Raw genomic sequence first — 20917 nt, forward strand, 5'->3', positions numbered from 1 at the left:
TTTAACCAGTCCTTAGTCACATTCAGTAGTGCCTTATTTTGGACATCATCTCACATGATGTTATTTGCATCATTATTTGCAAAGGTGGGTCAGATCCTCAAGTGGTCTAAAACTATGCAAATTAACATAGTATCATGGACCTCAAAGGAAGTCCTTTAAAATGTTTTATGCCAGCCATGGATCAGACCCACGGTGAAGAAGTGTTATAGAATCACTTGTCTAAGTACAGATGGCAGGTCTCTGTCTTTATATGAGAAACCCTGATGGCAGTTATCCAGGGTTATAAAATATTGTGGGAAGCCTCAGGAGCAAAAATGTGTCAGTGGTGACTGCAACTCTAGATGAAATGTAAGTAGTTCTTCTCAGACTGTGTAGCTAAAAATATTCTCTTCCTATCTATGTATAACATTCAGTTTCAGATGGCTTTTTATATTATTTTTAAAGCAAACTACACAGTTTTAATCCAATAATTTAGGGGAAAAAGAATAGTGTCCCCAGGTATTGCACTTGAAGGGTGATACCCCAATGGAAAAAGTGCTTTTTATACAAAGAACATTGTAGAGATTCTTGTGTTATCCAGGGTTCTTCCACAGTCTAATTTAGGCTGAACTGACAAAAATAGTCAGGAATGGTTTACCTTATAATATTACAAAAAATAGGTTCATTTTGTAAACAGTTTCACAGTATTTCAGTAATATTGTTGCAATTTCTCGACCCTGCCCTACCCCAGACTATGGCTTTTAGAGTTAATAACATGATCTTTTAAGGAATTGGGAGGTACCCTAAATCATTGCCAGTCTGGTACACTGAAGAAAATATCATGCATTAAAAGGGCCAAAGATATAGGCGATTTAAAAAATATTATAACAGAAATGCCTATTTAGAGGGTTTGTTTGTTTTTTTTGCGTCCCAACATTTCTAGAATTATGTATCTAAACCTACATTAATTACACATCTATTTACATTATTTAGAAGTTCTTTACTACAGTACTTTTGTACATGCTGGATTTATTACTAAATTTAAAAAGAAAGTAATGACATAAGGCATATATACAGAATCTTGTGGAATTGCAGATATTTCTGCTCCCCTTGGTCTTAAAGCTGCAATGCCCATTTTCTGGTGGCATCTCATCTAATTTATGAAACTGTCTTGAAATATATAAAAGCTGGAGCCAAGACCTACAGCATTAATGAGCACTAATGAACACTTTCCTTTTATTAGCCCTGTTGTTAAATTTTTCCCCTTTTTGTTGGCATTTAAAATAAACCTGTGATTATGAACTCATACTTGTCTAAAGGCAATCTCCCATTGTTGGAAGGGTGATAATCAGAGTCCATCATCAGTAAGGGATATTGCAGCTTTAACCCATGTCTTTGCTTAGTTTATGTATCTCTGGATTTGAAATTAGGCAGGTAGATATTTCACATCTTTAAATATGTCTTTTCCTGTAATTAAAAAAGAAAAAAAGAAAACGAGGTGGGAGGAAGGGAGGGAGGGAGGAGAAAAAGGGATTGCATGGTGCCATTCCTCCAGTAGTTTTAAACTTTGGATTCATTCTCTAAGTTTGCCACATCACCATTTCTTTCAGTTTGGTCGTCTTGGTTCTTTTCCTCCTCTTCAGTTTCGAGTTCTGCATGCTGGTCTAGTTGGCTGGACACAGACCAAGTCAGGGGCAGTTCTGCTCGGCTGGCCATCTCTGCTAGTTCTTTGGCACTGTAAACTGGTGTATTGGTCTCATACGTTTCATGAAAGCTGTTGTAGTCAACTTCATAAAATCCATCCTCCAGTGTGAGAACAGGTGTAAAACGATAACCCCAGAGGATTTCACTGGTAACATAAGAACTTCGAGCCTGGCATGTCATCCCTGGAAAAAGAAAAGGCAAAAATTTTGTACCACAGAGTGCCCCAGAACGATTCTTGTTTAATAGTTACAGAGTCATGCAAGTACATGTGGCATTGTATGCTAGTAGGGGTATGCCAGAAAAATAACAGGTTTCAAGATGACAATTAGAACAATGTATAATGTGTCAGATATACATTTTTCCTTATCTTATATATTTCATAGGATAAGTCTGTCAGCAAAATCCTAACATTTATATGATAGCTGCAGTTATTCTTGAATTTCATCAGTAAATAATTCTAGAGTCTGGAAATGAGTCACAAACAACTTGTTGATAATATACATGATCTGTAGTGTTGATTAGTCATCTTTTTCTGTATTTTGTTCTCTAATGGATGACTTGTGTAACTAACTAACACTAGCTCTGTTGCCATGCTTAGAAGCTGCCTAGAGTGATCAAAGAACTAACTGTTTCTGGTTAAACTCTTGACTGAGGTTTGACCCAAGGATTGACTTTGTCTTGCCTAAAAGTTTGGGACCTCTATAAAGGTATATTATTTTAAACTTCCGGCTAATGAACTACTCAGAAGTTTTAGCAAAACTGTCAAAAGTATGTTATGAAAGTTGTGCTGTTAGCTGCAAAGCACTGAAACAAACTTCTTTCTTCTTTTCTCTTAACAATATATTTCTACTAGAGCCTCTTCCTTTGAATTGCTGAAGGGGTAATGACCTCAAAGAATGATAGATCTTGTTAAGAAAGTGTAGGAAAAGCAGTCTAACCCTTGTTCAAAATGCAGTGCAACATTGTCTCTAGATGAAGAAATGTCTAGTCACAGCGTCTACCACAAGACAAACTGGGTGAGGTAATAAAGGACTCAGGGAAAGGGGGATACTTGCTGTGGTCAGTAAAGGGGGTAGGAACAGCCTGCAGACTAAAAAATAATATAAGGGGAAGACAATTGAAGACAGCAAAGAGATGTCCCCAATAAAGAGGGATTATGAGGAGAGGCTGTGACAGTTTCTCTTTAATTATTTACAAATTCTTTTCACAATTACTGAATAACAGTATGTTACTAGCAAAGTTCAGAAAGTTAATATATGGCAAGATTATAATATACAACAAGACCATATAACTGGAGAACTATAATAGATGCCTCTTCCCCATTATTCAGGGAAAGAAGAAAGGGGTATGTGGGGCCCAAGGCATATCAGCCTGTGCAGGGTTGGGGGTAGCGAGTGGCTGGAGCATGGAGCCGGTGGCAGCAGTGGAGCCTGTACGGCACTATCCGCAGGGCCCCCCAAAGCGTGGGCCTGAGGTGGTCACCTCAATTCGGTACTCCTAGGGACGGCCCTGTCACAGTCACTTTAAGACAAACTGTTTACATTGTAGAAGGAGTGGGCCTTGGAGACGTAAATCTAGTTCCAGGGTAGAGCGAGGCAGTCTGACCCAGAGAGGAGTTTCTAATACAGAGTGAAGGAGCTGTGCTATAAATATAGTGGTAACTGAGAAGAGCCCCTGAAGCTGGGACAAGACAGGGGGACAGAGGTGAACCTGGGGAGTACTTTGGGAGAGGGCATGCAGGAGACCGAGCTAAGTTTGGTTTAATTTTTGGTTATGTGTACTGTGTACTTATGATTTTTTGGTGAAGGTATTGCAAGGCATGGGGTGGCTAGTAGGGGAGTTGGGAAACCACTGAGGGCATCCAGAGGGAGGGTGTGGATTATGTGTGTGGAGAGTGTATTTGAAAGCTCCCAGCACTGTGGGTGAATAGGCTGGGGAGAGCTTGAGCTTGTTCAGGAGCCAGGTGCCCTGGAGAGGAGATGTATGTGGTACTGACTGGGCTAGACAGAGGTAGCTCAATGAACATGGGGAGAAAGAACAGACTGCCAAATTTACACTAGATCAGAGCAAAAGCAAGGCAGGTGAGTGCAGTGCATTGCACAGAAAGGCCAGAGTACCTCGGGTCAGGAGTGGGCATAAGAAGGTGCTAGTGCCTATGTGCCTCAAGAACAAGAAGCGTGACTATTTAAGAGAGAATTTTAAGCAGGTAAAAAGAATGTGCGATTTGGAGATAACAGAAAGCTGTCCTTGGGAAATGTACATTGTCATGCCACAGATGTTGCTACCACTGAAGGTACACAGAGAGTTTCAGAGGGTACAAAAGTTTGTGGTTGGCTATCTTCTTTTTCTCCACAGATAAACAGATTATTTCAGAGAAAAATGATACTTCCTTCTCTCCTTCACCCCCTCTGCTTGAGCCTTCTCCCCAGAACGAAGTAAGTTTTTAAGGTCTAAAAATGTTTACTAACCTGTGTTCTTTTTTGATCAAGTTTCATTTTTGCTGATATTGTTACTAGTAGTTACCACACTGTGGTACCTGAGCAATTTTTGCAGCATTTCTCTCCTGTTCAAGTGCATGTAACTGCAGCATCTCAGGGGGGTAACTGCCAGTAGAGGCTTTTTCATAATGACCGCTGTGCTTTTGTTACCCTTCCCTGTTGTCAGAGAGGTGCTGAAATACCACAACAGATTTGGTTTTTCTATTTGCTATTCAGAAAGGGAGAGAATACTGGAAATCTTATAAGTTAACCAGTTCTAGAGAGGTTTCTAGGGCATTTTTTCAGTCTTATCAAATGTAGTAGACTTTCTTTAGGTTGGTATGAGTACCAAAGCATTTAGCAACTTATCTGAATTAGTGAATCATCCATCAATAGTTATTTTAAATTTTGTGAACTCTACAAGGAGATTTTTGCTTTCTGAAATGAGAAGTGGTTAGATCTGTATTTTTTTTCAATTTGTCCGTTACTCAGGAAGTGTGATGCACATCTTTCCTATTCAGTGAAATAGAAGGAAAAAAGAGCAATATATATATGCCATCCATACAGCGTTCGGATCTGCAAGCTAGAGATGAGATCAATGAGCAGGAAAGCTTGGACATTTATTTTCTTTTGAAGTTCATCTGCTACTTTCCACTTCTACTCCAATAATCAAGGCCCAGTTTCTTGAGTATCTGATGTGTTTTTGTGGTCCTTCTGGAATGCAACCTTTGGGAGGTGACAGGATAAATTTTCAAATAGGGTGAAAATGAATCCACAAAAAAAGGATAAATACTCCTAAATGAAACTGCATCTACACATGCAAATGGATCATTTCTTGTGAATAAACACAGTCTGCCTCTACTAATTTTCCTTTAGAGCATTATCATCTTGGATCGTGGTTCTGTCAGGAGCTTTGCTTTTATATATCAGCAATCCCTCTAGTTGAGGATGATTGTCTTTCATGATTACTTTATCTGTGGATCTGAAGATGGCTGATGAAGCCAATATGGGATTAACAGACTCTGTTGCAACTAAAACGTGTTTTCGTGTGAATAGTGGGGTGGCTTCTGGATTCTTGGTTCAGTCCGTGACATGCTGTTTCTGCTGCTCCTGCTTTTTTCCATCTTCTACTGGCATCATACAGCTTCAAAGTACTGAGATCCTGGCAGAAGACTTTCTTCATTTGGGGTGGATATGGGAAATAATCTCCCATGAGTTGATGTTTATGTTACATTTTTTCAAGTTGGCCTTGAGGATGTCCTTGAAGCACTTTTTCTGCCCACCTCTTGAGTGTATGCCTTGAATGAGCTGGGAGAATAAAACTTACTTTGGGAGCCTGAGTCGGACATCTGGATGACATGGCAGGCCCAGCAAAGGTGATGTCAGATGATCATTGCCTTGATGCTCATAGTGTTTACTTACAAGAAGATGCTAATATTGGTGCATCTTTCTTCCCACTGGATTTGAAAGATCTTCTGCAGGCAGCATTGATGGTTCTTTCCAAGTGACTTGAAGTGTCTCCTGTACATTGTTCCCATCTCAGCTGCATACAGTAAGGTGAGAGTCATGACTGCTTGATAACCATAAGCTTGGTTTCAAATCTGATGTAGCAGTCTTTGAACACCTGTTTCCTCAGGCATCTGAAGGCTGTGCTTACACTTTTAATGTCATGTTGGATTTCTTCGTCGATGTCAGCGTTCTGCAACAGATGGCTTCTGAGGTATGGGAAATACACAATATTCTTCAAAGTTTCACCGTGAAACTGAATTACTGGAGCTGGGGACTGCTCATAAGGAGCTTGTTGATAGATAACCTTAGTCTTCTGAACGTTAAACATCAGTCCCTTTTTCTTGTGTGCTTTGGTAAAGACATCAGTGATTGCCTGAAGGTCTGCTTCTGAGTGAGCACACACTACAGCATCAACAGCATACTGGAGCTCAATGGCTGAGGTCGGGGTGGTCCTGGTTTTGGTTCAAAGTTGACTGAGATTAAACAATTTACCATTATTTGGTAGTTTAGTTCCACTGTGATCAGAAGCATGTTGGTGGTCAGATGTAGCATAGCAATAAGAAATATTGAGAAGAGGATTGGATCAATGATACAGCCTTGCTTAACTCCCGTGTTAAACTAAAAGGGATCTGTGATAGATCTGTTACTGAGAAACACTGTTCACATACCATCATGGAGCAGGTAAAGAATGGTGATGAATTTCAGTGGGCATCCATACTTTAGAAGGATCCTCCATAGTGCTTTTCAGTTGACAGTTGAAGGCTTTCCTGAGATCAAAGAAGGCCATGTAGAGAGGTTTATGTTGTTCCTGGCATTTTTCTTGCAGCTGGCAAGCAGAGAGGATCATATCAGTTGTGCCTTTTGATGCCCTAAACCCACGCTGAGATTCTGGGAGGAGTTCTTCAGAAAGTGGAAGGAGACGGTTCAGGAGGGTTCTTACAATGATCCTTCCTGTGGTGGACAGCAAGGTGATCCCTCTGTAAGTTCCACAGTTGGACCTGTCTCTCTTCTTGAAGGTCATCTGGGATTTCTTCATCTTTCCAGATCCTTAAGATGAGGGCATGGAGCTGTGATGTGAGCTCCTCTCCCCAACTGCTTGATGATTTCAGTGAGGATTCCATCAGCTTCAGATGCCTTGTCATTCTTCACTTGCTTGATGGCTTTCCTCACCTCATCAAGGGTTGGAGGGATTCAGAGATCATCTCTAACTGGATGTTATGAGATTGGAGTTGAGAGCACTCTCATTAACAACAGTCTCAATTAAGAAGGTCTTCAAAATGCTCCTTCCAATGAGTGCTGATGGCTCCCCTTTCCTTGATCAGGTCTCCTCCATCCTCAAGTCTCAAAGGATTTGGTCTCTGAGTGCTCAGATCGTAGATGGTTTTGGTGGCACTGAAAAAACTGCACATATGGTGGATGTCAGTGAGTTGTTGACTCTCCTTCACCTCATCTTGCCATAATATATTCTTCATACTGCAGGTCCTCCTTTGTGCCTCTGCCTTGGCTTATTGGTGATTCAGTTTCTTTTGCTTGGAATTGATGTTGTTCTGCCAAGCACAAAAGGCCTTACACTTGTGGCTGATCAATTCTTGGATCTCCTAATCATTCTCCTCAAACCAGTCTTGATGTTCCCTGGTAGAGAATGATATTTTTCATGGGTGACTGGTGCCACCTGAGTCGGGGGGTGGGGGGGAAGGGGAGGGCATGTGCCCCCCCCCCAGCAGCCAGTCAGTGACATGCACCCCCGTGTGCCCCCTATGCATTGCCACTGACCTTTTTGTAACTGCCACCTTCATGCCAGTTCATGACTAGGAGATTCCAGATGATCATAATCCAGCTCCTGTTGTCACTATCTGGTCACCAAAGGGCTTGAAAAATGTGCTGAAGAAACTGTTTTCGTGGAAGATGACTGTGCATGATTTATTGTGGAGAAACTGCTGCACATCAGCATCCACCCAGTTCTTGACAGAATGGGACCTTGATCCAATGGCAGAGGCCAAGACATTTAAAGATCTCGTTCCACTGCAGCCTTCATCTGCCTTTGCATCTATTGAAATTCTAACAACTTTTCCTCCTGCTCCACTGTTGAGGAATTGCAGACCTATGGCTGGCAGCTGGACAGACTTATCATAATGGCAAACTGTACTTGCCATGTCATAGCATCATCAAAGAATATATGTGGTTTTTCAGGAAGGAAAGCATTGCCATCTGCTGTCCCCATCATATCCTGGTGCTGCTGCTGCTGCTTGGTCCATATCTGCTTATTCATCGGAATTACCCATGCTCCTTTTGCAGCTAACCTTCCCTGAAGGTCATTCCACTATCAGCCACCTGTGGACGTGCTGGGTAGCAGTCCAGCTCTGGTGGCAGAGTGGCCATATAAGTACTCCCTGACTTTCCTGGGGTTCTGTCTGGAGCAAAACTTGTGGAACCTCAGTTGTTACACTGATAGTGTCATCATTTTTTTTTGGAATGGTACTATTCACTTTCTTACCCTAAACTATTTTTCAGCATGACTGTGTGCATGGGCAGATCTAGAATTTTGAAAAGGGGGTGCAGATAATAGGTATATCATTACATATAAAACAGCACACATTTTTCTCCAGTTAAAATAAACTAGAAGCTTCACAAATATGCCAGGGGCCTAGGGTTGCATTATTCAGTTTAAGATGGAAGCAAAAATAAATATAACTTCTTTGGAATAAATTAAAAACAATCTGCAGGGCTGTGAAATAGGAGTTTCATTACCAAGAGCAGCTAATGGATAGCAGAACTGTGGAACAAAGGATAGCTTGATTAAAAAGGAGAGGGTTGTTAACAGCTGTGGAATGAAGAATTTAGAAAGGATCAGGCAGATTATAAAGCAGATTATAATAAACCATGAAGTCGGTTGACTCTCTCACCGCTGCCTGCCTAGAAATACTGTTGCTACTGGTCTCCACTCCTGTTGGTCCTATGTTCCTATTCCCTTTCATGGACAATTAAAAAAAATTGGTTTTCATTCCAAATGGAACAAAACCAAATACCAAAATATTGAACTCCTCAGTGAAACAGAATTTGTTTCGTCATTCAGATTTAATACTTAGTATAACTTTAGGCAGGAAAACACATTTATCTTGGCCATCAGTCAAATTATTTTTTTCTGGAACATTAAAGATTTGAGTTACAGACCACTGAAAATTACTCTAATTTGAAAATTTGACCTGTTTCTCTCTCTCATTTGGATTTTTGATTTTTTCCTGCTCAGAAATGGCTGGGAAATAACCCTTCATTTTTAGAATTTAGTTAAAACTCTTGAAGCAAAAAATTGAAATAGAGCAATGATATCAGTTAGAGGTGTACTGATACATCAGTCTGATATTGGATCGGCACCTATATAAAGAAAATTGACTGTATTGGAAATCGGCCTGATGTGGCCATAATGTGGCTGATAAATGCCTGTGTGCACAGCTGCAGTGCAGCACACAGTCAGCGAGGAGCTCAGCCCGGCAGCATGGAGAGCTGCGTGCAGCTGGTAAGTCTGTTGTGGTGAAAGGGGATGGGGGAGGGAAGGGGCATGGGGAGCAGATCAACAACCCCTGCGGTGAGGGAGGAATGGGGTTGGGGCTGGGGGTGGGCACCGCCCAGTCGGGGTGGGGTGGGTGTGGGACAGAGCGCGGCTTGTTTGGGGGGTGCAGGGAGAGGGTGGCGGCTCCTGCCACTGCGTGCTGCTGGTCCAGGAGCAGCTCATCTGCTCATCTGGTGGCTCCTGCCACCTGTCCAGGAGAGCACCAGCGAGGGGGGGATGTGTCCCCAGATCTGTGCAGGATGGGCTGGGTGGGCTGTAGCTGCAGGTTGGGGCTGGAGGCTGCATTCCAAGTGCTGCTGGCACCCGCTTCGAGCACAGCGCAGCATGGCCTCTGGCCCCTGCCCACAGCTGCAGCCCACCTGCTTGTCCACCCCCTCCTGGACAAGCAGTGGGAGTGGTGGCAGGAGCCACTGGACAAGCAGACAAGCCGCTCCCAGATCAGCAGTGTGCAGCAATTGGAGCCACCACCCCTGTCCCATGATCCCCGGATGAGCCGCGGCTCCATCCTGCACCTGCCCCGCCCCAGCTGGGCAGCGCCTACCCCATCCTCTGCCCCACTCCTCCCACTTTGCGGTGGGCGTTGATCTACCCCCACTACTCCCCTTCCCTCCCCCCTCCCCTTTCATCACAACATACTTACCAGCTGCACGTAGCTGTATCAGAAGTTGTATTGGTATCGGCTGATATGCCTCCTTAAAAACCGCCTGTCGATATTAACCCCCAAAATCTCTATTGGTGCACCCCTAATATCAGTAACTGCTTTTATCTAATAGTCTTCATCTGGATATATGTGTGAGAGCGAGTGAGTGAGAATCTGTTCTTTAGTGGTTGGTTACAACTGAAAGAAAATAAAAAACAAGTTATGTCTACTGCATATAGCAGTTTGTGACTATACTTCAGGTCAGGTGGGGTAGAGATTATTTCATAACCTGTACTTGCACATCGTAATTTGCTGTGACTTGGGCAAGTCAGGCGATATCCTTGAGCTTCACTGAGTTCAACTGGACTTTATGGATGAAATTCAAGACACAACCAGAATTTGACTCAGAGAAGTAGGCTGCAGGGACTGTATGTGGTAATCTTTGTTTTTTGGGGTTTGTTTTGTTTTGTTTTTTGGTAGATATAGATTTATGGCACAACTAGTTTGAATGTTTGCGGTGTGAAATTTAGGAAGTGTCTACATTTTTTTGGGATCCTTGTATGGTAGATGAAAACTGGAGGTCCTCCTGAGGTACTCATCTCAACATTTGGGTTTTTTTTTTGTGTGTTTAAGCAGGGAAATAAAGGGCCAAAATTAATTCAGTTTAAGTTAATTAGTTACAACTAAAATGAATGACTTGCTTAAAAAGAAGTGCTAGAGTCAATTAAATCCATGAAGGTTGGATCTTCTGATCAGCTACATTCGTTTTACTGTTAAGTGATCCAAAAGGGGTTCAAGCTAGCTAGAGATAGCCAATGGAGAATTCCCCCTGTTCAGGGGAACTTTTTGCCAGCAGAGAACTGGTGGAGGCCAATCCAGAGTTTTCTGTGCCTGATGTCTCTCTTGCACCTCTCCTACAGGCTGTAGCATAGTGAAGTTCTACTACACCCATTATTTTTAAGGTGTAAGTTAATTGTTTTTTTTCCTCCAGATTTAATGTGTGCAGGAACCAGATGGCTTGGGGTAAGTTAGATATCAAGGAGTTATATACATCTGAGCTCTGTTCAGGTGCAAATAGGAATCTGCCCCAAACATTCACAAACTTAGGAAGTAAGTATGCCTCTGTTAGAAGAGTTACTCTTAAACTTTTCTAACTCTTAAATAAAGTGTTGACTTTGAGAATAAACCAGTGTTCCTTAGGTGAGGGCCCGCTCTGGTGCTCCTTATCGGTAGGGAGGGGAGAGAGAGATATCACTAGTGTTTCTGGGAGGCACTTGGATACCCTGGTGATATGCACCATTGTAAGGTACTAAATAGGCATATAGATAGAATATTGTTTTCCATGTGCAGTGTAGTTCAACTATTTAAAATACTTTATGGACCAAGAAGGTAGCTGAAGATTTCCCTCTCCCTTTGTTTCATTTTTTTAAATGAAAAGCATTTTTAATTGGTTGTAATGAGCCCATGTATATGTTTTAACTTCAATATTAGGTCACAACCTTACCTCAAAGTTAGTAAGAGGGTTTTTGTCTGTTTATTTTATGTGCACACAGAGTCTCTGGAACCACGATCCAACACCATACAAGATGTAGATTGCTGGGCTAGCTGCCTATAAAGTAAAACTAATTGCTGTATTACTACTTTGTAGGTTTTATTATCATCTTAAATGGTCAGTTATAGCTCTTTGATGTGTAGCCAGAGTAGTAAAAGTTGCCACTTTTCTGCAAGAGCAACATGCCATTGTGGATAGGGCCTCTATTGCTTTCCCTTTCCCAACCCCCCAGTGGCTAGTGTGGCAGAGGAAGATGTACACTGCATTTTAGCTTTTGCTCCACTGGGTAGCTCAATCAATAGATATTCTGCCTGAGCCAGCCAAGTAAGCAGGGATAGATTATTATTAGTATTTTGATTCTAGATAGGAGCACGGTGTTCCCATAGAATTTACTGGGAACAATATGCATTGATTTGAAACCAACGTTTAGTTATTGTACTGAAACGGCCCTTAACCTTATAATTTAAGTGTCTCAAAATCTTTGCATATTCATTCTTTCAATGCTTATGATTTCCATTTGCAGAGAGGATACTGAGTCAAAGAAAAATTAAAGGCTAGATCCTACTTCACTTTATATGCCCAAATGGCACTTACCCTGGCATAGAACTACTGTTTTTTTGTTTTTTCTTGCACACAGTTTGTGATTCTATCTTGCCATCTGGCATACATAGCTGTTAGAAAAAAAATCATGAAGGAGGAGGAGGGCCCTCCCATGTTTTAGCTCCAATAGCTGAGTGGTAGAAAGCTTACCCAAGATGCAGAAAATCCAGGCCCTGGGCCTTCCTTGTCCACAGGGGGTTTGAACTTTCATCTCCTGTTTCCCTAGCACAGTGCTGTAACTGCCACACCACAGATTAGGCATGACCCAGGTTCCTTTGAAGCCCTTCTCTTCAAGCTTGGTCACTGCATTTTGCATTTAATAGTCATTTGATAGGGTCATATGAAAGTAGGGTTGGAAAGGACCTCATGAAGTTATCTAGTCCATCCTTACTCAAGACAGGATTATTCCTAACTAAACCATCTCAACCAAGTGTCTGTCTCACCTGCTCTTGAACATTTCCAGGGATGGAGATTCTGCAACTTCTTTAGGTAGCCTCTTCTAATGCCCATAATCAGAAATTTCTTCCTAATTTCAACCTAAATTTCCTTTACTGTAGTTTTAGTCCATTGACCTAGTCCTGTCCCATATGGCTGCAGAGAAAAGTATTTCTATCCTCTCTAAAATTGTTTGTCAGGTATTTGAAGATTGTTATTAAATCCTTCCTCAGTCTTCTCTGCTCCATAAAATGGATCAAGAACAGTGGGGAAGTTTCTGCCCCATTTGGAGCAAGGGTTAAGGATAAAACTGAGGACCCCCTCCATTCCAGAACAACAGCCATCTCACTGAGCACCAGGGATCCTGGTTTTCCCTGATTAAAAAATTCTCTGATAAAAATTTGCAAATTTTCTGATTTAAAAACTCAAAATTTGTGATTAAATAAAAGACCACTATATATAACAGTGGGGAAGTTTCTGCCCCATTTGGAGCAAGGGTTAAGGATAAAACTGAGGACCCCCTCCATTCCAGAACAACAGCCATCTCACTGAGCACCAGGGATCCTGGTTTTCCCTGATTAAAAAATTCTCTGATAAAAATTTGCAAATTTTCTGATTTAAAAACTCAAAATTTGTGATTAAATAAAAGACCACTATATATATATATATATATATATATATATATATATAGAGGAATCAGTTGAACATGTCTTCTTGATATATTTACAATTTTAAAGCAGTTTGGAAGCCTACCAATGCCTCAATCACTATAATATAATAAATTCTAAATACCTATAAATTTTGGTATTTGCTTTTTCGGGCTTTTTATCATGAAAAATCAGAGCTTCCTCCTTCGCTCACAAAATGCAGGTTGAGGTCCCTCACTCCCAAGCCACAGCCCCCTGGCCCTGCTGGTGTGCCTCACTCCTCCCCACAGCCTCCCCAGCCCTGCTGGAGGGGGGCCCTAGCTGTCAGGCTATGGGGACAGGGGCCCAGGTCCACATCCCCCTGCTGTGCGGCGGCTGCTGCAGCAGAGTGGAGCATGGAGTCCGGCTCCCGCCTGCTGCCTGCCTGCTGCGGGCTTGGGCGGGGAGTGGGGCAAGCTCCCCACTTCTGCATGCACTCCCGGGGAACGGGGGTGGTGCAGGCTGCCCCCTGCAGGCTCAGGCTCCCTACCTTGCTGCCCTACCCTGGGGTCTCCACAGCCCAGCAGGTGTGCAGGTTGGGGGCAAGTGTGAGCTGCCCTCTGTGGGCTCAGGCTTCCTGCCCTGCTGCCCTACCTGGGGCTTCCACAGCCCAACGTGTGTGCCCCAGTGCTGCAGGGCAAAGTGGAGCTGCATGGGGAAGGTCCTTGCTGCTGCGGGCTCTGCACTGCCCAGCAGTGAGTGGCACAACCCTGCACTACCACCCCCGCTGCTGCCGTGCAGGCAGGGGGAGCCTTGCAAGGGCAGTGCAGAGGTCACAGTGGTGAGGACCTTCCCCACCCAGCCCCACTTTGCCCTGCAGCACTGGGGTATACCCGCTGGGCTGTGGAGGCCCTGGGGGAGGACAACAAGCTGGGAGCCTGAGCCTGCAGTGGGCAGCTTGCACCTGCTCCCCCACCCCATGCACAGATCTGGGGAGCATGGATCCCCCTTGTCCCTCTGGGACTGCGCTCAGCAGCAGGGAACCAGCCCCACCCAGTCCCCTGGACAAACCACTTGTGCATTCTGGCCCCGGGCCCCAAGTCCCACGCACTGCCCCCAGCCCTGCCCAACTCCCTCCCTCCCAATGGGGGGGGTCTCAATTCTCCCTGCTCCTTCCTTCCCCCTCCCCCCAACTTACCTGCAGAAGCTGCTGTCCAGGCTGCCTGCTGGCTATATGCATATACATGCACATGGGACCCCTGGCCTGACCACCTTCCTCCCCATCCCCCTTGCAGGCTGGAACTCTGCCAATGTGCAGAGGGCTCTTTGCAAAAGTGCAAAATCTGTGGGTTTCTCCATTAAAACGAATGATGTGCATTTTACTTGTGTAAAGGGGGAAAGCCACGTTTTCCTCTTTTTCTGTGGGAAACGGAGAACCCAGATCCCTGCTGAGCACCCTCTAGCTTGTGTACTGCTTCCTAACCACACTGTCTGTTTCTCTTGGCTGCCCAGAGGGCCAGCTTCAAGAAGAGCATTGTAGAGAGGACTCCATAATGCTTAACCTGTGGCCGGATGGTTACAGCACTGTGCTCTGAGCCCCAGCTAGAGAGAGGCTGGGAAGCTAAAGAGATGCTGGTTTAAACCCCCTCAGGGGGGGCCTACAGTCTAAGCCTCCCATTTCCCAGATGAATGTTCTAACCATTAAGCTACTGGGTGTGGGAAGCCCTTCCTCTTCCTCCTCCCCCCATGCCCTGCCCTCTAATGCCAGCTAGTCATGGGGTTTTTGCCTGGCTGTAATTTCAGGACTTGCAAGCATTCTGTGAAGTGCAGGTGCCTGGCCAAACCACAGTCCTACTGAGCATGCCCAGTAGCCACGTGGACTCTTATGCATCTGCTCTACACACGAAACAAGATTGCAAACTGTGTTTAAGTGCAAAAAATAACACATATGTGTCTGGGTCAGTGTCACTGGGTACAGTGAAATAGGATCCAAACCTAAGTGTCTTGCACATGGTCACACAGGAAGTCTAAGTCTGTAGCAGGGAAAGGAGTTAAACCTAGGTCTCTCAAGTCCTAGGGCAGTGCCATAAGCACTCACTGAGCCCTCCTCCCAATAGGTGGCTCAATAGATTTGTTTAGAAGCTGCTTGAACAGTAAAAATTGAAACAGTGTTGATTGACTTGCCCCCCCTCTGTTAGACATTAAGAAGGACAGTGCTTCTGTGTATCACATTAGCAATTTTTCTCACAGCCAGCATGCAAGATTTTATCAAGCTTAATGTGCATCCAGTGCAGTCTACAGAGAATGACAAAATGGGATATAATAGTTCCTTGGGGCCATTATCTCCACAGTGTGGGCAAAATTACAGGCCAACCCCCTGACTGATTAGAATTAATAACAAAGCTGACACCACCTCCTTATTCATGACAGTTGAAAAGTGGTACATGCGCGGTGAGATTGTGACTGCATGTTGTTTGTACTGTCTGTTGGTATTTAAGCTTATGTCTTAGCACAAACATCACCAGAGTTCAGAGTGGTAACCTAGTATGACTTGATGCATTTCCTTGCAGCAGCCTAATGGCAGATTTCACGCTACCATACACAGTAATGTGTTGTGTCGTACTCTCCATTATCTGTTATTGCACTTTATGCAATGGGAGACAGCAAAAATGAAATGTTATCAAAGGCTAGGAAAAAATAATAGGTATTGTGGAACTCAATAAAGTTTTAGGCTGAATTGCCATGAATTTCTGCACCAGTTTGGTCTTAATATTTTTCTCACATTTACATTGCCTGGATCAACTTTCCTTTTCCCCTTTCCCTTTCCCTTTTTTCCCCCCCTTCTTCCTTTCTTTTCCTTTTCAACATGGGGCCAATCTTAGCATTATTAAAAGTGCTTTTTGATTTCTGTCTTCCTTTGTGATAAAGAACATTTTCTTGGGTGCACATTTGGGAAGAAATTGGGAAGACCAGTATTTTAAGTGCCATTGGCTGAGGCTGACAGTGTCATACAGTATTGTTTTGTCAATCATGGTTACAAGATCAAAAAGACCAAGAGATTTACTTTAAGCAGGATGCTTTTCCAAAACTTCCTTTAATGAAACAAATTTTCTGGCCGTGCAAAATTGACTAGGTGATTTATGACAGCCACCAGATTTAAATTCTCCTCTCAACATATTTGTGTTCAATTTAGATTTGTGTTGTGGGACCTTTGTTTAGCAAGGAAGGGCCAACTTCTGTCCTGGTTGAAGGGCTTGCCTTTATTTAGGCCAGTAGAATTTCACTTATTTATGGGAAAATAAAATTTGGCCTAGAGTCTCTGAGTGACCATGTACTGGGACTGCCAACTACTGAGGCATGCTGTTCCTGTTATATCATTTCAAGGCTAGCATTAGGGAGCATAGATGTGATCTGCTCTGATAGATGTAATTTTTTTCAGGAAGTGAGGCTGGGCACTCTTTTATCTTTGTGATGTCAGGATGCTCAAGAAGGTAATCAATAAGTGCTCTGAAATGAGCAGAAGGCTAGAAGCCAGGAACTCTGGATTTTAATCTTGGATCTGTTATTGACTGTCTGTGTGTGGGCTAAGGGAAGTCACTTAATTTCTCTTAATGTCTGCACAGTGGAAATACTAATAATTATTTATGCGCCATAAGGAAGTGTTGAGAAGATTAACATGCTGTAGAAGTGCTTAGTATTAATATTCTTTCATCTGTGCTGTATAAACAAGAACTGCATCCAGTTTGCCACATACACTCATTCTCTGTTTTCACTGTCAAAGCTGCATTAAATCACTTTGTCTTCTGTGAAAATGTTTACAGCAAAAGACTGCAAAGGTAAAGAGTAAGTTTTTCCACTTCACCTCCCATTCTTTTAAATATTTCATAGATTTCATAGACATGAGGGCTGGAAGGGACCTTGGAAGATCATCGAGTCCAGCCCCCTGCCCCAGGAGCAGGATTGTCAGTGGTGTTTTATGGGAGCCAATTTGTCTATTTATTTCTGACTTTTTTTTAATGCAGCATCCTGAATCCTTACATTTCTGCAAAGCCAGAAGCAGCAGCAGCAGCTATTTGCTGGAAAATGCCTGCAGAGCTACAATGTTGTGATGGGATTTTTTTCCCACACCTCTTAGTAAATCTTTCAAAAAGCCACATTTTTCCCTTCAATTGCTTTGGGTAGAAAGAAAACTTGTATCCCGCAACTTGCAACTAATGAGGGGCAGATTTCAAAGACCTCTGAGAATTTGGTTCAGTAGATCACCTGGAAGTTGGAGGCTTATCTGATTCTGAATATAATATATACCTATTTGGATGGTAAAAACTGAACAGCATTTTTAAAGCACCTTGCTTTCAGCCCTGTGCACAAAATCCTCACATTCGAGAGATGCAGACGGCCTGCATATCTTCCTGCTTCCTTGACTGCTTTCCGTAGTGGAACATGCTGTGCAGCTGCTACCTGGGCTCTGCATACATGCATGCGTGTGTGTGTGCATGTGTGTGAATGAGCCAGCAAGGATTAACTCCGGTGAGAATAGCTGGCTTTCTAATATTCAGAATTTGCCATATATGAAAAGGAAAAATAGTTAACTTTTAAAACTTCAAAAACAGATGGTTAATTTGGGGTTTTAGTTTTGAGTAAGGGCTGGTGTAATTCTTATTTCTAGTTATATATTTATAAGTACAACAGTTTTGATTTTAAACAATCTTATCTTTCTGTGTAAAGACTCTGTATACGCTCGTTTAGTTGCAAAGCTGGATCATAGGTTTATATTTGTGGATATGTGCATATGTGGTTGGTAGCTGCTTTCTTGGCCAAAACACTGGTGACTGAACTGGGGACAAACTCCAGACCTGAAAACACCATTTACCATAGAGCGAGCTGTAGAGCCAGGCTTTACAGTTATGGCTACCACTGATGTGAATCCTCTGGGGATTGAGTTCAAAATGGGGATCAAGAACACGCGCACTGACCACTAGGTTAGGTTTGCACAAGAGATAAACAGCTGTTCTGTTCTGTGGTACATTCTAACATTTCCAAGTGGAACAAAACCAACAAAAATTTGAAATAGCTCACAAAATGTAATTTTCAAAAAACAAGACAAAACTATTTTGGGTCACCTGAAACATCCCATTCTGATTTTGACTTTTAAAAAAGGTCTCAGAATGAAACATTGATTCAAAAGGACAAACTGAAGCTCCTTTTCCTCATTTTTAAAAATAATTATTTTTTCTCCAGAAAGTTTCAGTTTCAATTAAATGGCAGATGCTACTGAAAACAACATTTCATCAACATATTTTCAAGCAACTCCAAGGGAGCAATCAATATACAATAACTATGCTTCACAGAATGTCGTGCGTGTAATTTCTAGACTTTCTTACTCCAAAAAAGTTTGCCTGAGAAGTGACAAACATTTCAGAGGAACAAATGCTTGTCTGATGAGTCAAGTTTTAAATATATTGCCAGTTCTGGTTCATCTTTCTAGGAACTAGCAGTACAGTGTTCTCTTTTAATAAACACTTTTGCTAAAGAGATGCTGGGACAGCTATTCAGCTAATATTTAACCTCTGTTTAGCCTTCTCTTCCATACATGCACAGTAAACTAAACAACCTGACATGAATGAATTTCAGTATTCTTTTCAGCTATGCCTTTTCAAATATAAATAGGATAAAATGAAAGATGATTGCATTTTCCTGCAGGCTAATCTGTGAAATCTCATCATATCAGTGACAGAGTCTGACCAAAGAGAGTAGTATATTCCAAAATGGGTACTCTGAGTCCTTGGAAGTAGTCAGCTCAATTTTGTGGAGCTGGAACACAAGCTGCCAGGATTTTGCATCCTTGTCTCTGGTGGACTAGTCTGATAGATTTACTGTTTCAGCCCTGTTTTGGACTTTGATTCAGCAGCAAACAAGAGATGAATGCTACTTCTGCCTTACTCTTTCAGAAGTGCTCCAAGAAGCTATGAGAAGCTGAAAAGTTTGTTAAAATATTTGCAATACCACAGTTCTCTTCAGCGACTGCACTTTTCAACTGTGAGGTTGTGATTATATAAAAGACCTGTTTTGACCTTTTCATAAGCCTTTTGAAAATACATCTCTATTGATCTGTGGAATTCTTCCTTTAATTTGGTCGTGCAGATGGGACTGTCTTCAGTGGCAATGCAATGTCATGGCTAGATCGACTTGCAGTTTCCTGAATGGCTATAGGAAACAGGCAGCAAAAGGACAGGGTTCCAGCTGAGCCTCCTGCTGCTGCTTCCATTTGCATAGTGTGTCTGCAGCATTTTTTGTTACAGGTGCAGACACATTCATAGTTTCTGCCTGATTCACAGCCTCAGTGGGAGGCTGATATACTGACAGGAACAGAGGGTTCTGGTTGGTATCAGTGTGAGAGGGGAAACCCAGGAGGGTATCAAAGGTAGGAGTCTTATTGTATCCTGCAGATCTGTCCAGCCTCATTTTGGCTAACTTGCTTCCCAAGTAAAGGGACTGGTCAAGTGGAAAATCACATGTTATGCCTGTATCTCTTTACTGCTTTCCACAGCCCTTAGTGACACTTAAAAATCTCAGGCACCAAGTTCCCCATAGTTTTCATCTGGTGCGACTCGGTACAGTCAGCTTCATTGCTGCTTTGGTACTTAGTTTCACCACTGCTGAAACAACCTTTGCAAATATTTATTGGAGAGCAGAGACAGGCCCCTCAGGTGTGGCACTGTGAGCAGTAGTAGGTCCTGTGCTGCAGTGTACTGGTATGGCCTCAGGACAGAAAGCAGTAGCACCAGCTCGCTTTTGGGAATGGGAAAGTGAGATTCTCCTTTAATTGCTGTAGGCCTACTGCTCTTTTCCCTGCCTTTCACTAAAGGACAGAAAGAGGCCCCCAGGAGACAGGAAGGTGGTGCGAGGGCAATGAAAACAATAGGATGTTTATTTTAGTTTGGGGATGGGTGACAAGGGACTTGGCTATGGGAAGAGGAAATTGTATGGACCCTGAGTTTAGCAAGCTCTGTGGACTCCATTCTTTCCTTGTGGACTATCTGTGTGGTTCTTCTCAAACTTTTTTGTACCAGGACCTATTTGTAAACATCAATGGCTAGTCCTGACCCAGTGCCCCTCACTCCCGACCGACTGCCCCCAGCCCCAGGTCCAACCCCCCAGTGTGTGGGGCAGGGGGTGGGTGTTTGGAGCGGGGGATGGGGTATGTGTCCCCCCAGTGTTTGGGGTCATGTGGGACCCCAAGCAGCCCCTTACAGGCTGGAACTCTGCCAGTCCACAAGGGAAAAGCCACAATTTCCCACATTTTTCTCCTTTAAAGGAGAATCCATTTTTAAAATTTCTTTGCAACCCATTCATATATTCTTGCTCGCAACCCACAGGTGGCCTAACCTATTCACTTGGCCCTGCAGTCCAACTCAGTAAACAAGGGCAGCTTCTAGGCAACCAGGTTCCTTATGCCTGCTTCTTAAGGGGGAGGCAAGGGAGAGGAGCAGAGTCCAGAGCATTAACAGTTGTAGTCCAGCCCTGGAGAGAGGATAGGGATGAGTCTGAATTAACTATTGGGAGTAAGGAGCCTAAGTAATTGTTCTGGTCCTGGAGAAGAGGACATAATGGGGTGGTCTCAACTAATTGTATTGGGACAGCTTGGTCAAGGACTAGGAACATGTACATCTGTTACCCATGCACTGTTTTCATCCAGAGAGGGTAAACAGTAGAGAAAGGAAGTACAGGCCTCTTAGGACCTTGAAGTCAGCAAGTTTTAATAAGGTATTGTGACTGCTCAGAATACTTAATTCTGTATGCATAATATGGAAATTAACTGATTCCCCT

At 43.1% G+C, this 20917-nt stretch overlaps 1 protein-coding gene across 1 annotated transcript in view; it reads right to left on the reverse strand.

Moving 5' to 3' along the window:
* Window positions 1–1539: 1539 nt before the first annotated feature.
* The window catches only part of KCNJ6 (potassium voltage-gated channel subfamily J member 6), a 235029-nt gene continuing 215651 nt past the window's right edge, over window positions 1540–20917 (reverse strand). Inside the window, exon 3 of the mRNA XM_006030393.2 lies at window positions 1540–1865. Within this exon, the coding sequence (XP_006030455.1) occupies window positions 1540–1865 (326 nt within the window). The remainder of the gene's footprint in view (window positions 1866–20917) is intronic.

Source organism: Alligator sinensis, unplaced genomic scaffold (assembly GCF_000455745.1).
Source record: "Alligator sinensis unplaced genomic scaffold, ASM45574v1 scaffold69_1, whole genome shotgun sequence".
In the NCBI taxonomy this organism is placed as follows: domain Eukaryota; kingdom Metazoa; phylum Chordata; order Crocodylia; family Alligatoridae; genus Alligator; species Alligator sinensis.